At 42.9% G+C, this 18645-nt stretch overlaps 1 protein-coding gene across 1 annotated transcript; it reads right to left on the minus strand.

Annotated features, from left to right (window-relative positions):
* Positions 1-1204: 1204 nt before the first annotated feature.
* Positions 1205-18645, minus strand: LOC137792592 (B-cell scaffold protein with ankyrin repeats-like). Its single transcript, XM_068588331.1, has 14 exons — positions 18237-18645; positions 16310-16437; positions 16092-16230; positions 15844-15986; positions 14594-14708; positions 13645-13841; positions 7690-7753; positions 7216-7434; positions 5406-5468; positions 4174-4358; positions 1919-1982; positions 1692-1721; positions 1369-1448; positions 1205-1234 (listed from the first exon to the last, which is right to left on the minus strand). The coding sequence occupies exons 1-14, from the start codon at positions 18643-18645 to the stop codon at positions 1205-1207; spliced, it is 1866 nt and encodes a 621-aa protein (XP_068444432.1).

Genomic DNA, 18645 nt, shown 5'->3' on the forward strand with positions numbered 1-18645 from the left:
CGTTTGTCACACACAGATGCCTGCACTGTGGCAGCTGAGCAGAATGAGTTTCCCAGGAAAATTAAGCCTTTGACCTTTCATTTTACAGTCGCTTGCCGTTACAGCACCCCTCTGTGGATATTTCTATTCATCCCAGCGAGCTGCGCTTAGAACAGTTTTACAGTTTTCATTTGATTTCAATTATACTTGATAAGCAGATTTAAATTGACACGTCTTGGCTCAAGCACACCAACATTAAACATGCGTCTCCTGTTTGCAACCACTCAGAGAGAAGCATCACGTTGATCTTCTCGCCTGCTGCATGAATATTTTTATGATCCTTTAACATTCATGAACATGTATGGATATCATTTCTTGGTTGTTGTTTTTTAACCATAGCTTGTCTTGAAGCCTACATTAGTTCAGCAGGTCAGCAGGTGCATCTGGGCTCGACAGATGTCTTTGGTTGCTTCACACAGTGCGTGCAATAGATATATTTAGAGGAACACCGCCCTCTAGAGGCAAATGTATGAAGGTTTGTCAGGTCAACATTTGCTGTTCTATTGATCCACAGACTTATGAAAATATATCACAATTTACAGTATTTTTTTTTTTAAACCTTTTTGAATTTCTTTGTAAACTGTAAATAATACATCAACAACATGTATTACAAGTGTAGTTGCTGCATTGTTGCCAATATGGTGACATTGAATTCAATTTGTCAGAAATAGTCTTCAATTGAAAAGTGTGACCTAACAAGATAATTGTTGACATGGAACACTTTTCATGAGACATTTTACCAAAAGAGCGATACCGCAGATTTGCTTACAAAAGTAATTCCCACATATTGTACATTACTATGTGTAATGTTCATTTGTAAAACTTGTAAGAGACAATAAAAGCTGAAATAGTGTGAAAATAATAAATAAATTATATATATATATATATATATATATATATATATATATATATATATATATATATATATATAAATAAATCTGTCTTTACTCTTATTACTTTGAAATACAAAACTTGGAAAAAAGATGTAATGATGGATTGTGTATTCAAACACATTAAACTGTTAAAACAACTGGTGGAAGAATAGAGTCTTTTTAGAGTGATGGAACCTGCAAATAGAGAATACGTGACCATTTATAAACTCCAATAAAGTTTAGTTGAAATCATTAATAGAACTAGATCAGTCTAGAGTTCAGTCTTACCTTCATCATTTGTCACCTTTCGAGAAGAAACTCGACTGTGAAACAAGTCAGATGAACACGTGTCACTGGTTTGTTTGCATTATGTTGGTTTACAGTAACTTCATGTAAAGTCAGCAGCATGTAAACTTAACATGTGTACTTAAGTTCTGCCAAGCCAAAGCAAACTCACATGCTGTCCTTTAATTGGCTTGCTGTAAACCTCAGACTCCGCCTCTTGGCTTCCACTTCGACTTTTACTCCCTGTAACACCAGGAGGGAAATTACCCAACATGCACAGCTGAACAGAGAAGTGCTCAGTAAAAGAAAAAGAAGAGAGTCCCATTTAGTGCAAGTGAAAATCACTCCATCAACACAGGGCGCTGGGGACTTGATTAAATAACACTTCCCCGAGGATTAATTCCCCACCACTGCAACTGGGACTGGAGGAACTACAAAGGCATGCGAGCAGGTTTTTTTCCATGCGCACCGAGATACGTTTTCAAAAAGACTCACTTGGCGTGTGATGAACGATGTTGATTTTATCTGGTGGGGAGAGAAGAGTTTCTGAGCCATTTACAGTATACAGTTTAATACTGTAAGGGGACTACTTGTCCCGGCTTTAACGGCGCTGCACACTATTTATTTTGAAGTTGAAGTTCCAGGAAAGCTGCGGCCCTGTGGAGCCTCACTGTGATGACAGCACAGCTTAACCCTCACATCCAGGACGGAGGGATATTTACCGTTGACGCCGCCGCTGTCCTCTCTGCTGTTGACGATTCGGGCTCCCAGATGACTCAACTTCTCCTGCGGACACAAAGCTCAGTGCTTTTAGTATGAGTCTCACGCATAAGACAGCCACTTATTTAAAAATGATGATATTTCCATATATGTTGTTATGTTTCCAGTGGCTGAGCAAAGGAATGAATCAAAGTTTTACACTCGGCACATACATCTGTTGGTACTTTCATGGAGGTCTGCTGGAAAACTGCAATTAATAAAATGAATATATGCACCAACTACAGAAGCGTGAATGCATGAATATTTACATATTATTCATATACAGCTGACCAAAAGATCTGGTGAATTAGACTCAGATTTGACATTATCACATTTAAATATAAATCAATTGAAACTTAGCACATTTGTTTTCTTTCTTTTTTACAAAAAGAGGAAAAATGAATATTGCACAAAGCATGCAATGACAAAAGTTACAAGTCCTCAATATCTATGAAAATGTTTGTGGGAAAAACAAAGCATTCTTCTTTCCTCTCCCGTTAACCGTCTTGCGACTCGTAATGCTGTGTTCACACTGAACGCGTCAAAAAATTCCTCGACCCGCGTCGAGATATTTTTTGACGCACGTCGAGAAATAGTGTGTTCACATCAAATGCAGCAAGACAAATCGCGGCGCCACAAAGGTGGGCGTGGCTTATCTCAGCCGCTTCTCTCCTTAAGAAGAGCGATCTTTTCCGTTATAGTCTATAGATGAAATAACCACTAGATCTGCTTTATACTTGTTGTGGAAATCACAAAAACGTGTGAACATAAACTCCATGGTGTCTGGGTTCATAATAGTATCCGTAGTCCCACAACAGCCCGAACGAAGCCGCTATCAGCTCCTTCCGGGTGACCGGCAGGAGTTTGATTCAGCACCGGCCGGACGGCGGTGACGAGCGGACCATCTCAACGCTGATTGGCTGACGCAACTATGACTCACGCGTTTTTGCAGCTAGAGTTGGGAAATTTCAACTCGCGCGTCGTCAACCCGAGATCGCTTCGCGACCTGCTGGCTGTCCGTGCTGCTTCTACGCGTCTGACGCGCTGCCAGCTGGAAAATACGCGTCTACGCAGCTTCGACGCGGCTGTGCATTGACTTTACATGTAATCTTGACGTGCGTCGAAATCTTGACGCGTTCGGTGTGAACACAGCATAAGGGTCCAACCCTACATTTGGGAACCACTGCTCTCCTTAACTGTTACAGTATAATATGACTTAAATTAATGCATCAGGAACAATTTAATAACATTAATGACTTTTGGTATTTTGGGATTAGTATCAGTAACTCAAGTAAAATATATTGATACTAATTCCACCACTAATCTCACATTCCATTTGTGCCTTTAAAGCAATCATTCATATTGTAGAGATAAACACACACTAGACTGCTTCTTCTACGCGTCATTGTTTTACAAGCTTTGAGAATAACGATATGTCTCGTAAGTCATTTTGACTTAGGTGTAAATATTGAAATCTACGATGGCTACATTTCCCACTGTTTTCTTTTTCCTACAGTGATGTTGCAAGATGTGTTGCAATAAAAACAGGTCTGTTACGACAGCTGGAGGTCCAGGACTTCACTGTAATTTAATATTCATTTCAGTCTGTTGTCATGGCAATATCTTTTTTTTTTTAGGTGTATTTTTGTACCTTCTGTCATTTGTCTTGTCTGACTCTTCTAACAACTCCTGCCGTTCCTTCTCCACCCAGCAGGGGTCCTCAGCTCATTCCCCAACCACCTGATCGTCACCTGCCTGCACACAATCAGCCACTTGGTGTTTGTACTGGCCCGCCTCCAGCTTGGTCTTGTTTTGTTTTTTTAAAGCAAGCCACAATTACACCTTTAAAGCTTCAAACTGTTCTGCTTACAGGTAGATAAATCCGCACTGGAGTCACTGGTTGACAGAGGAAACAGACAGATAAGTTGACCAGTGAGTTGGGTTTTTTTGGCCATCAAACAGAAGCTTAAAACAACCATCTCTTCACCACCATCTATCCTCTCTGTGGAGCCCTCACTGTGGTTTAATGAGCAGCCATTTTCTTTCCTCTAAAGGTACATTTGCTTGTACCCTCATGCTCTCCTGTGAGTGGAGTGCTTTGCAGCTTGGCATGGACCGAGCAACAGATGGTTCTAGTTTTATTCGGGTTTGGTCCGGCATGCTTATTCATTCCAAGTCCAGTATGGGTGCGATCACAGTGTGCGATAGTGGCGCATACCTGCTGGACGGCGTCCATGCCCCCCTGAGCCCGCTGCCATTTGCTGAAGCGCTCCAGGGCCCCGTCCACAGCAAGTGAACCCGTCTTCACCCTCGGCTGGGGCTTGATGAGCTGCAGCACGCCATTTGTCTGGTTTGGCACAAAGGTATCATAGGCGGAGGAGACGCTGTCCTCCCGCCCGCACGCTGCAACACAATGAAAACATCATAAAAACACTTAAAAAAGGAGGGTTAAAAAAAAAGAGGTGTAAAACAACAGAATAATCACCACACGACTGAGCAAACAGGATCTCATTATGTAACATCATAAATGTAACAGTTTATTTCTGTGACCGAAATAAGACAAGACGGGGGCATAAAGCCTCTCCAGATGGCATTCGGAGAGCCGGGGACTGGCTGGTAATGTGATTTTGCTCTCCGCATCTGGAGTGTCAGGGAGTCGTGACGATGGAAGGTAATGTTCTGGGTGACTGTGATGATCTTTGCACCCGTCGCTCAGCCGCCGACATTACAGCAAGTCAGAAAAATGGCTTTGTATCTCTGTGGGTGCTCGATGGGAGCGGCTCTTTCACGTTTAGAGACCCCCATGTATTAGATAACACGTCGAGCTTTGTTATTTGAATTATTCAAAGGACCCAGCAGGTAATTCCACCAGGTTGTCAATCACAAAAGAGAAGTCAGCTAGAATCATCGGCACGGTAAAAGTCCTGCTGTTGTGAGTGAACATTCACAATCTGCGCGTCTCAAAGTCACAACACAAATTCTGCCCAGAGGAGAAATCAATTCATGACATTTTGGAGACAAATAGCAAACGGAGATACATGCAACTACTTAATGTACTGTGGCTAAAGGGGCCTTGTGTATTTTTGCTCTAAATTTATGGCTGCAACTGTCTTTTCAAAGCATCTGTGCATTAATATGCAGATTTAAACTCCTTGTTATGAAGCATCTCAACTGTACCCTGTCCTATTTTAAAAAAGGTATTTATTATATATAGAATTGCCACAAAAAAAAAGATATTTAAAAAGTCAGATCAAAATACATTTTTTCTAACAAACTTATAGATTTTTTATTTAAGGCTTTTGTCATTTTTGAGACTAAAAGTCAGAACATGTCTCTGCTGCTGTGATATTGACCTTTCTTGTCATAATCTGTCTCTTGTGAGCTCTTCAATTTTATACATGGTTGGACTGACTCTTTGATTGATCTTTCCCCGTATCACCTGAAAATCACCTTGTTTAGAGAGAAGTGAATACAGGTCAGCGTCGCCCTGCGGGCCCGTCTTCTTCTGGAACACTATGGAACACAGAGCAGCTTGCAATAACTCATTTTACACAGCATGTACTGTAAGCATATTATGAAACATTATTTTTTTTCATACTTTTTGAAGATAATTTTCCCCTCGCTGAAAACATTGAAATGCTGATTTTACAGATTTCTAAAAAGATCAATTGCATTTCAACAATTCTTCCACACAGTGGCGCCAAAAACTTACAAACAACCTATTGAGTTGACTGGCGACGATGAACAGCCAGCAGAAAACAAACATTCTGTCAATCTAAATGTTTCAGATAAATACCATTTTAATTGAATCTAAATGCCTGTGAAATCACATTCATCCGTGCTTCTCATTCTGGAGCTTCAATTGGTTCCTTCTCAGAGAAAGACGCACACATTCAGCTCTGGATTGAATTAAACGCCCTGAATGATGATGCTTTTGGTTTGCTTGTGAGCTCTCAGAATGAAAGGCTACACTGTTCAAGCTGTCAGTGGGCGGAGGAGCTGCGGCCGTGTGACCAACGCTGGATTAAAATTCAACATCCACACCCTGAAAGATAATCCCACCTCTGACCACTTCCTCCATGACGGCGTCACTCCTTTCCACTTCATGTTCAAACACAGTTTGCTCACAACACAAGCCCGGCTTTGTGGCTCAGTTCAAAAACGAAAGCGCGAGTGGAGCACAGCTGAGGGGCAGACCGACACGACTGTACCGAGTACTCTCTCTGTAGCTTACATGTCGAGCAATGTCTGTGAGACTCAATTTTAGTCCCATTTTAGTCTCATTGAGCTTGAGAAAAACAGAAAAAACAGAAAAAAACCCTCATTATTTCCACTTGCGCAGTGGTCTCCAATAACTGGCTCCTCGCCTAATCCTACCACCAAGCCCCATCACTCTACTCTCACATCTTTCACCGTGGCAGCAGGCGTGAGCAGCAGAATGTGATCCCTGTGCAGTTTTTGAAGCTCCACTGTCTCAATAGATGGAAACCTCAAAATCCCTCTCCCTTCTCGCGTGCACTCTGGGGACAAGGACGATGGAAAACATGTGTAATGACTTATTCTGGCTGACTTGGCCTTGGTCTGGCCAAGATTGGTTGCAGATGGCAGGACGGTAGTTCCCTCTCGGTTACTGAGGAGACGGCTGCATGCAGGTCGCTCAGTGGCGCACGCCGCTTCTTCTCTGCCTTGTAGGCCCCCATCGGGGAGAATACGCTGCATAATGGAGATAGGGCGCCTGTTGTGTCATTTAAAATCGTGTTTGTGCGTTTTGAACATGCAAGTGATGGTTAATGGGGGACGAGCGTGATGTTATTTATGGAAATAACAATTAATTGCGAAGCATTCGTGTCCGTTTGTATTTGCAAGATGCAAGAAGCAAGTCGCAGCAGTTTCAGTGATTCATGAGCCTTAATAATAACAGTCACTTTTGGATGTTTCATCTTCATGAAATATTTACGCAGCTGATATTGAACAGTTAGAGACTGAGCGCTTTCTCTTCCCTCACTTGCGTTTGTTTTTCAAGGGTGGGGTGTCATGTTCTTGTGGTTTATGGGATCAAAACAAACAGCATTGCAAAAAAAACAAAAAACATCTCGACTAACAATGGCAATGCACATTCCAGGCACCTCCTCCCTCCCACATCTTCTCCCAAACTCCCCTCTTTATATACTGTGCATGACTGTGCAAATCAGCTTTATCATCTCTGTGATTTGGAAGAAAACAGGGGGGCAAGGGATGCAACAGAAGACTCCCAAGTTACCTTTGGTGATGTAAGGGGTGCTGTCCTCCTTCACGCGGGTGATCTCAGGCCGAGGTGTGGGCGCCGGTGGGCGACTGGCTATGTCCACGGCTTTTGTGGAGTTCAGGATGATGGTGTCATATTCATCATTCGCGCCCAGCGGCGCATAGAGATCCTCATCCTCCCCCTCCTCGTGCCCTCCTCGCTGCTCTTTTTGTAGGTGTGTGGTGGAAGGAGTCCCTAATGCACAAAAGTGTTTACTGCTCTGTTGCACCGAGTGTGACGCTGGAGTTCTGCATGCTGCTTTTGCTACTGTTCACAGCTAATCGGAAAGCACGACTACATGCTGTGCCCATCAGCAAAGGGAAAAATATTCAGTGCTCGGAGATGAGCAGCAACCCAGCATACGGATGGGATGGAATAACTCCAAAAATAATAACGCCATTACCGGCTTCCCTTTGTCCTCTTTCCACTTCCCATCAGTCCTTCACTCACCTGCAGCGCACATCATTTCGTACACTCCGGCATCAGCATTGTCCCCGTCTGAGCTGAACATATTCTGCAATAACAGCATGAAGAGATGCATTTTATGCCTCATCCAAATCACAAAGAAGCAGCTTGATAGAGGCAATTCAGAACTCAAGAAAAGACATGTCTAATCTGTTATGTGAAGCTGGGCATTTGCTACATACGGTTGGATTTATACATATTTTTGTTTGTGCACGTTTGACCAATCTTGATATGACGCAGGTTGATTTTGGATGCAAATCTCTTCATGGCCGGCTCACTAAATCCAGCTCATTCTCCCCCGTGTCCTCCTCCAGACGTACGATAATAAAAGCATTAAGCTCCGTCACACCATACTGGCCGATCTGTTTCCACGCCATGCTGTATTATGCAGCGTTTTCCTGTCAGATGTGACAAACGTCGAGACTATTAATTGAGGTCTCTCTCCGCATCTGTTCGGACATGACTTGTGGAAAAGCAATTTCAGGGCTATTGCAGGAATGGGAGAGGTTGCTGTACGTTAGCGCTGCCTGCTGCTGGATAACAGAGCAGTTTCCCCTCTGACAGCGAAGCTGTTGCGGAGTCGGCCTATTTGCTAATAGCATGCTGAGAGACAGACAGAGCTATGATCAGGGTAATTATGAAATCAGACAATCTTCCCCTTTCAGTCCAAACATATCATTTAGTGAGCAATTCAAGACCCGTGGTTTGATGTTTAGACTGCATCCATAATTAGATTGAGATATGGCTATCAATTAACTGGTGTATTTCAACTTCTGATACAAATGTGAAGAAATGAAGAATTGCATCATTCATTTTGAAATGACTCATGTGGTGAAAAGCTGCCTTCTTAGAGTCATTTTTAAAGGAACTGTAGTAAAACTACATTGCACAATGTGCATAACACTTTCTGCACTAACCACTAAAGTGTACACTGTATGTATTTTAAATCAACTATAATGACTTACTTTTTCACTCCACATGCATATACATTTGATTATCTGGAGTTCTAATACCAAACCGCTAACTGAAACAAGACAACCCACTCAGTTCTTTAGCGGACTGCCTTGATCAGAAACATGTGATTCAACAAGACATTAAGATTTGGCTCCCCTATGTCACATGCGGACTCATTAGTACCGCTGTGTGTGGCATTGAACATGACATTAAAGTGTGACCCTGAAATATACATATATGGTTGTTATTTTTTAATAACAATCTCCGTCAGTAATATAAATAACATACAGTATGAGATACAGCTCACTTTGATCAAGATGTCCTCCATATAACCCGCCACGCTCTGTGTGCAGTTTCCAAGCAACACAGCCACTCATGACTCAATTACAATATTACACCATTCCTACAACTGCAAACTACTGATTGGTTGCCATGAATGCATTACTTAACAGTGGAGGTTCATATCAAGCCCAACAGATAGAAAGAACGGGTTAATTACCGCCGCAGCTTGAACATTGAATTATAATAGTTGGATGCTGTGAGCACAATGTGGTATTTTTAGAGACAATTTCTGGACAGGGGAGAGGAATTTATTTACTAACCACCAATGCTGAATCATTTTACAGATGTCTGAATCTGCAGGAGCCCCAGGGCATTCCAGACAAATTCACTTTCGCCATCGCAATCCAAGCAACAGTGCTTCAGACAAAACAGCAGGCAGGATTGTGTTCGAGAGGGAGCAAATCTCAAGTGAATCTAGTGCGAGATAAGGAGCTTAAATCTGTTAGCAGCAGCTGAAACGGTCAATTCGCAAGCTGGCTAGTCTCGGCTCTCAGTGCCAGCATGCTGGTTGCCTTTTGACATCGTGGTTGCGGGATAACAAAGTTGTGTTTATGGCAGATTGTCGAGTACCAACACTTAACTTCAGTGTCGTGCAGAAAAAAATCTGTGCAACTTTGGCAAGGAAAAAACAACAAGTGGTCAGCTCGGCAGGCAACACAACACTTGAAACTAGTTTTACTCTGTAGTGTGTTTAACTTTCATAGTTTCTTCCATGTCTCATAGTGGGCTACGATAACAAAACTACACGCCATGCTAGCAGCACCTTGAGGCTGCACTAGTGATGCTATGAGCAAAATGCTAATGTCAATATGCTCGCAATGATATTGCTAACATGCTGGGGTTTAGCAGACGGTGTTAACCTATGTCAACTCATTATTTAGCATCACAGCATTTGCTAATTAGCACTAAACAAAAAGAACAGCTGCACCACAAATGAAATGTTAGAGGGCCACCAAACGTTTGGATTCATCATATTGGAACCATGAATGTCTCTTTGGTATTTTGAGACAATCCATTGATGAGATATTTGAATCTGGACCAAAGCAATGGACCGACATAGCCATTCATAAAGCAACTCTGCTGTCAAAAGCTCAAGAGTCAAAGTGGTTGGATAAACATGTTATTTTTCATGAGTTTAGTCCTGTGATTCTTTTGCAACATACAGCTTTGATGGATGAAAACTGTTTCTTTTTTAGAAAGCGGACGACTGTATAATTCAAATGATAAACAAATCTGCAAAGTTTGCCTGTGATGATGCGTAGTCACTGACCAAACCAACATGAACATGCAAAATAGGGCCAGTGGACTCCCGGGATTAGCGTGTGCAGTCACCTCATTTGTCTGTCCTGCATTAGAGGAGAGGGTCAGGCCAGGCAGCACGTTAACCGCTCTTTTGAGGACCATACAGTTGCAAGCTCATTTGTATTTATCGAGCCCTGCTCTGCTACGCGTGAGGGCAAACAGTGGAATCTTGGTAGGAGCGTGGAGTCCATCTAAATGCCAAGTGACCCAGTATTAAAATATTAAATGAGGACAATGTGTGTTTGTGTAAGTAATTACGATGAGCAGGCACATTGCGGTCTGTGGACATAAACATAGCAGATAATAGCGTTTTCTATATTTATATTCTAGTTATGCTCCCCCTGAATAATTTAGCTTTCCCCTCTGGAGCGGTTCACAGCTAATTAACAAAGAAGTGTGGTGCCAGGGCCGACTCGTGGATCGGATGCAGGGCCTGTGAGTGATTCAGCCCGTGTATGAAGCAGGGGACCGATCCGTCTCGGGTTTATTGACAGGGTTCTGCTGCACTGACGCCCAAATCACTGATGCCTTGTGGTTTGATTAATTGGAGGTGGGGGAAACACTGCAGATGAGTTAATGAAACTGCTGTGCAAAAAAAAGGAAAAGGAGCAAGAACCAAATCCCACGCCACATACGTCCTCTCATACTTCCTCTAACGCGGCACACAAGCGCAGTGTGCTTGTAGTTTTTGCCGTTAGGATACATTTTAATTACTCTCCAAGGAGACCCGCAAATGTCAGTTGCGTGTGCATGTCTAATCTGTCTGTTATGTTACATCTATGGGCTTGTTGAAGTCCCCGTGGGGAGACCTCTGTTTGACTCTACCACTCCCCTGTCAGCTCAGCTGACTCACTGCCGACTCACAGTAAGCACTTTGACTCGCTGGAGCAATCTGATCAAACCTCGCACCATCTGCAGTCACTCTCAATTAGCAGCGTTGCTAGGGGGATAAATACATTGGCAACAGCTGTTGGAGTGTCTAAATTTCCCTCAAGGGGCTATACTGTAGGTTGATCCAAGCCATGAGAGAAAGTTAGAAGTTGTCAGTATTATTAGGGAAGACGGTAGAAGAGATTTTCATATGAATGAGCATAATGTCTGTTCCCAATTGACAAGTAGCTGATGCAACTGCTGACACAGGCTTTCAAGGGAAGCATTTTGCTCCGAGTGCTGCAATTTGAGTTACTTGTACTTGAATTATTTGAAGTGCTGTATTTAAAATCCACTACCGTATTTAAGACGGCTACCGTATGTTAAGAGGAATACAATTGCATGTACAAAACATGACGCAGTGCTTTAGCTGAAACTACACAACAGCATGCTGCCCGTTGAACTTTCATGCTAGCACATGTAGCCAGTTAGCTTACCGAGGGTGACCAGACGTCCTCTTTCCCGGACATGTCCTCTTTTCGAGACCTAAAAAATGCGTCCGGCTGGGATTCCAAAAAAGTCCGTGATTTTGCATCGTTAGATATTTGTGTTTTCTCGGTCTTCCACAAACTATTCTTTACGCCCTTACAAGTTTTGGAAACTGTATCTTCCTTACGTTTCACCTTCTTGCGCGAGCTGTGACTGTAGCGAGAACTGTCATTGGTCGACCGATCTCAGGGTTGCCAGATGCACGATAATTATCCTCCAAATACGACCATTTTTTAGCCTTTTCTACGATACTGCGCTATCACCAATCTGGCAACACTGAGCCTTGCCACCTCCACTCGCAACGAATATCCTGTTACACTCTGAAGAAACTAGTTCGGCCTAAAACATCGCTGCATCAATAATCGACAGGAATTTTAGCCCCCCGCGACAAATTGTCCTCTTTTTCACAAACTCAAATCTGGTCACCGTAGCTTAGCTTTGCAGAAAGAAGGGAAACAGATGGGGACAGACTGTTTCTGTCCAAAGATAACGATAATCTTCCCCGCAGCACCTATAAAGCTCACTAATTAACGTGTTTTTCTCGACTTGTGTTTGTTTTACAGCGGGGTCACGTGCCAGACTATTTCCTGGACGGAAATTCATAGAGTCGACCGTGATTGCCTCACAACCTCACGTCGCGGAAATAGTCTGGCACATAACCTCCAATAACACATAACGACCTCAAGTCGTTTACATTTCAGTTTTTGTCCGGATTAAACAAATGAGATGTAAACAAATGTAAGTTTAATAGGGATCATTAGAGGTGATGCTTGATGGATTTGTCCGTGTCTAGTTTCAGGCTAGCTGTTTTAACTCTATTCCAATACAGGATCTGAGTAACCGCAAGTATTTTCTTCCCATAAAAACGGATCATGCTCAAGAGAAAATGTTAATTTGCTTCTTGCATCAAGTGTAGTATTTGCAGGACGCACCAGAAATTATGTGCTGTTTGTAGCCTGCCATCTTTGCTCACGTTACACCACTGGGCACATCATGTCTTTCTTTTAATGATAATGTCCTCACTGCCTAATGAAATTAGCATTGGTAAAAAAAAAAAACATGATGATCCCAGTGTCCTTCAGATTCATCAAACAAAGCAATGTGTATGCATGCAAAGGATCTATTAAATTTGGATTGCTGCTTTTATGTTTCTCTCCACACAATGAAACCAGAGGTTGAAAAGGAACAGGCTCTTCATATTAACATGGGAAAATGGCAGCCATTACGCAAGAAAATCTCAATGTTAGTGGCTGCCATAATTGTCTGAATGTATGCAGACGACCTGCGCTCTGAGCCATTGTGCATGCATGAACAAACGCAGCCTTTCGATTATCTGTGTGGGTGTTCCATTAGGAACCTCATAGGCCAAACATATTCAGGATGAGAGGGAGGGGGTTTACCATCAATCCACCAACTGTGCCATGAGCTGGATGTAACGACACGAGATAGGAGGGAGTGAGGTCGCCCCATGACGTACTCTCCCTGCTCTCCACTTTTCTATCCTGTCCATTCTGTGTATTATTGATAACCACTCTTGCGTAGTCCTAACACTGCATTTGTCTTCGTAAGAGCATTCCTGAGGCCCTTGCTTTCAGATCTCAAGAGGAACGGTGCATGTGTTGTTTTCATAAGCCGTCAGCAGGTAAAACTATGGAATTCCACTTCAGCGACATTACACCCAGCCAGCTCTCGATGATGAATAATGTCACCGGGTGGATTTCATTAGCTCACAAAGCACTGAGCATGTGAAGCTGTCATCAGATATTGGCCTTTTGAGAAATGCGTTCATTGTATTGAGGGTCAATAATGCTAATATAATATGTACTAGCATGCTGCAAGGACGCATAACAACTGGAGCAATATGAAAATGAAAGAATGAACCTCTATTTGAGAGTTGCGAATCGTAAATATGGAAGTAGTTACCAGTGTTTCCTTTAATAAGACGTGAAGCTCTGTGTGGCCTTGACTCTTGGCGATCTCAGTGGGCGTCTGTCCATGGCGGTTGGCTGTGTGCAGCGCTCGCTCAGCACCTGGACACTGCAGGAGCAGGCTGGAGACACTCTTGAATCCATACCGGGCAGCAAAGTGGAGGAGCGATGGTGTGTCTGCTTGGTGGAGCTCTGATATGGATATGTGCCAGTTTTGATAAGGTTTGGAATTTATTATTATTATTATTATTATTGATAAGAGAAACCCACATAACACTCAGTTCTATAACTTGAAGTTGACCCGATGTGTGCACACAATCAGAAGAGTCGAAGAAAGACCGCATGCAGGCACTTAATGACTTGTTTATCATGGGGAACATTTCCCTGTGCCCTTTTTTTTTGTTTAGCAGAGTTAGGGATCAATCTAAGAAGCTGATGAAGCCATCAATCTGCCACATAATGAGCCAAGAAATAATGGAAGGCATTCTTTCATGGTGGATAATGTGCATCTTGCAACAGGAACGCATTACCACTGTGAAACTTATGTTCAGCCCACATTGTTGCATAAACACATGGTGGGAAAGGAGCGAGTCCCATGGATATTATGATGTGGTACAGTATTCAAATGCCTCAAATGTCTTCTATGGCGCAGTTGAAAATTTCTTGTGACAATATGAAAGGATACGTGTGTGAAAATTGTTTTGATATTGTAATGCAATTATGGACCGCAAACTACTGGATTTTGGAGGTTGATCTTGCATCATGACAATTACATATTTTACAGAATACAAAGAGTACAAAAAATGTGTGATAAACTCTCCTGTCAGCAGATGGATTGAGATTCTTGTACCCACTTCACTTGTTTTTTTTCTTCGTGATCCTGAGCACCAGATGTTGTTCAATATACAGTACAGTTCTCACTAAGCAATCCCACAGTGTTGTACCTCTTCCAGGTGTGTTTTCACACTGCAGTTCCTGAAATCCTCTGCTAGGCATGCCCGCCATCAACATGAAAGATAACCTCTGGTCCAGCTTCTCCACAGAGGACTCCTGCAGAGCCTGAAACCCAGAGAGACAGACGGGTCACAAGCTGGACACATATTAAAATCATTTATTGTGGCGAGGAAAGTCGGTACAAGTAAATTACCAACTAAACGTCCAACAAAAAAAGCATTTAAAACAATGGATTTTCATGTTGAAGTACAGTCTATAGAGGCACAAAGATGCCAAGTTGAACATAACCAAATGCATCAGAGTCCATTGGTGTCAGTCCAGACTTTTTGTTTGAAATTCTCTTGGCAAATTCTTCTTTTGGCACTGCTCAAGTTTGCTCCTTCAGCAAAAGAGACCTAATCGAATCAAGTTTTCATGGCAGTGGAAAGGCTGAAACCTGCTGTCGCTTCATTTCCAGAGAGGAGATGGGAACAGTGGCACACACGCACACGCACACAGACACACGCGCGCACACACACACACACACCAGCATAACTATGCAGATTCAATTAATCTTCTGTTCTTCCGCATCTTTCGAATGACTTGAAGTGGATCGATTATCAGCAGTGTTTTGGGGTGGGGATTGACTCATTTTCAATTACTGCGTTGCATAACGATGAGTGACTAAGTAACATTCATGGTGCCTTGGAAGAGTCCCTTTTATTGAGGGGCGAGAGAATAGAAATAGAGAGAATAGAAAAAGCATTCAAGTGCACTCCCTAAATCAATGATTGATCGAGTCATTTGAATATATTTGCAAGTGTTGGAGTTTTAAAGTTTGAGGCATGCCCACTGCTTGTTCAAGCAACTGAATATTGTAATATTAAAGTTTATTTTCTTTTTCAACATTTAGAAATAGTAATGTTCATCTTTATTACAGCGATGCCATTGAAAGGTTTGGCCCTGTTGCCAACTACAGTTGGCGGTTCTCCAGACTATGATTTCATATACAGAAAAATTCAATATAACCCCTACTGCCATCTAATAAAGCGCTACTCCATTTAATATTGCACTGCCATAAAGTAGTGGGACTGACAAACGCACTGAAGAATGGTCAAAATCTAAAGTTTTTTCTCCCTGGCATGGGTCAAACTCGAGAAACACTTGATCCTACATTTCCCATAGTGCAACTCAATAGCAGATATTTGTAAGCCAGCCTGGAAGTAACCACATTTGAAAACAGCCCTTTATTGATTTATACCTGACACATGAAATCCACAGGGTCTGCTGCTCTCGCCAGAAGGGAGGCTACTTCCTCCATGTTGCTGTAGTACTGCAGCTGTGCCTTGCTCAGTGGCACCGCTCCACTGTACACGGTCAGACGTACATTTCCTGCTGGAAAATCTGCAATTGAAAACAATACAGAAACTGTACACAAGCCAGACAGAATACCTCAATATTTCATTGTATTATAATCATACAGGCAATGTTTCTTGTTATTTTGTTCACCTGGCGCTTCGACGCACAGGGTCCGCTCATTCCAGCACGCAGGCTTCACTCTCAGCGTCTGATTCTCGCAAGTGAACTCAACCTCAGCGTCGCTGCCAACCAACTCATTTTTCAACAGAATGAACACTTCCGTAGAGCTCTGCCAAAGAGACACTACAGTGAACTGCAATGCAGTAAATGTTAGCGACTCTTTGTGGAAGAAAAAAACCTGGTCCTACCCTGCATGGAACTCTGGCGGGAACGACCACAACGCTGGATTTGACACTCGACTGCTTTTGTTCCGCCCTTTGCGTCGATCCCGATAGTTGATGGGTCAAGGGGTTGACATGTGCCGCTGCCAACACACCTACAAAAGATGGGGCATCTACTGTAACATCATACTGAATTGTGACACGGTGATATTAAATGGGTACCATAGGCTATCTGTTTTTAGCCATGCTAGTGACGCGGCCATAGAGATGGCAATGTTGGCCAAGTGCCACTGTGGGCCTAACTGAACCACCGCTATCTAAAATATGTACTGCCATTATACTGACATTTAGGATGCTCGGAAGATGAATCCTCTCCTATACCGACTTCAATGATCCTCTGACGTTTCCGTTAGCACCACCGTGAAGGTTAGCGTTCACGGTGTAGAGTTCAAAATTGCTGTGAAATTTGATGCGCACATTCAAGCCTCTCTCAGTATGAAGTGTAATCATTTCGCGACTCCCTAAATTGTCATTGAGCACCATTATCAAGCCAACATTTTGAATTGTTTATGGCTGTGTCGAATATTTACAACAGAATTAGGTTAAATTACAACAAAATCCTAAACTCTACTCTATATTATTAGAACTGACATTTTAACTCATGTCATTAGAAACGTCTCCACCGATGTTGATTTTGCGTTTTCAGCCTGTGATCGGAGAAACCAGTTATGAAGTGCCCTTTATTTACCAGTTTACACTGGAACTTGTCAAAACACCTCCATGTCTGTTGTATGTGCCAACAAACACATAAACAGCATCATCCTGTTTGAGTAGGGATGGTACTTCTGAGTTAAAATATAACCGTTTGTGGGATCCTGGCCTGAAGCACGACACTGTATCAGTGCAATGAAGTATTACAGAGTGCACTTGAATTTGCATGGCTCACGAAGAGTTTAGTCAGTGGTAGCCGAAGAGGAAAGACTGGCTATTTGCATCAGATGTCTCTCCTGTGCGCGCACACACACACACACACACACACACACACACACACACACACACACACACACACACACACACACACACGTCTAAATACAAGCCCCCTACTCTGCTTTATGATTTTATACAAATAGAGCAATTAGGAAAAGTAGGGACGGAGGCTGAGGATAATGGACAGGGCAGATGAGGACACACAGTGTCACAAAATAAGTCTCTGCGGCTAGTACCTCGAAAATATAGGATGTTATTCAGCACACACAATTCACAGGTGTCAGTAAACAGGTTTCCGAGCTGCTGCTCAGCCTCACAAATAATGAGCATTCTTTTCACCTCGCATTTATGGCAGCGGGACGGCGAGGCCATGTGATTTTTTTCCCCTGAAGAAAGAGCACGCTGAAGAGAGGGGACAGTGTTCTGGGTTCGCAGAATGCGATGCACGCTGTGACTAAATTGAAATCTTTTTTACCGTCACGCGTTAGGATATTTTTGCTCACTATTCACATTATTATAATGATCATTATATTAGAGTTTTAGTGGGTGAAGTTAATCATGTTGGACACTGCAGCATTCAAATTGGAGTGACACTTCTTAGATTAAAATATGTTAAATACAGGCACAACACATCAGATGTTAAAGTTGTGGGGAGACTGAGGTGGGATTTGACACATCACTGGCTTCTGAAATAAGGTCAAGGACTTCCAGCGGTCTTTTGATTTCATCCTCGGAGGTCTCCAATAAATGATTCAAATAATTTAATTCCACAATCCTGCAGAGTTTCTTTTCTTTTTAAGAGGTTTAATATTGTGAAAGAACATACATTTAGCACTTTTACCTTCCTTTCTGTAGTGCATCCAATATTAAGACACATCTAAAGCCAGAATCTGCTCACAGAAAATGCTATCGACAGGTGATCAGTGAAATTTATTTGATGTTTTACTTTTTGGTTCCAATTCCCTACCTTTCCCCACAATATCAGTCACAGTGGCCAGGTACTCATGAGCATCTTGTTCACTGGAGACCAGCAGGCACTCGTCGCCGTTCAGGGGCACCATCTCCAGCAGCGGGGTCAGACTCTCCACCCCACAGAGCAGCACCACCACGTGAGCCGCCGGACGCAGTACGCGGGCCAGGAAGAAGCGCCGCTTCTGGCACAGACCCTCCAGCATTCCCTTGGAGAGGATCAGGAGCTTGCAGGTATACTGGACCAGCCGGAGGAAGTCTTCCTGCCGACTGGACACTGTGGCGATGTCATAGCGGCAGATCCCAGCCTCTGAGATTGGACCAGTGAAGGCTGAATGCAGATAGGTGGCCCATTGCTCGGCCTCCTTCTCATAGATGATTAACAGCTCAGCTACAGGAGAAAGCAT

Source organism: Clinocottus analis, unplaced genomic scaffold, assembly GCF_023055335.1.
Source record: "Clinocottus analis isolate CAN_PGR_092001 unplaced genomic scaffold, fCliAna1.0.p SCAF_21, whole genome shotgun sequence".
In the NCBI taxonomy this organism is placed as follows: Eukaryota; Metazoa; Chordata; class Actinopteri; order Perciformes; family Cottidae; genus Clinocottus; species Clinocottus analis.

What these genes read in the sequence shown, in the direction of transcription:
- LOC137792592 (XM_068588331.1), bottom strand. Translation starts at nt 18,645, where the DNA reads ATGCTTTCTCCTGTAGCTGAGCTGTTAATCATCTATGAGAAGGAGGCC. An exon ending in GACTGATATTGTGGGGAAAG is followed by an intron (nt 16,438 to 18,236) that starts GTAGGGAATTGG and finishes CATCTTTTGTAG; the next exon opens with GTGTGTTGGCAGCGGCACAT. An exon ending in CGAAATGATGTGCGCTGCAG is followed by an intron (nt 7,435 to 7,689) that starts GTGAGTGAAGGA and finishes TTTGTGCATTAG; the next exon opens with GGACTCCTTCCACCACACAC.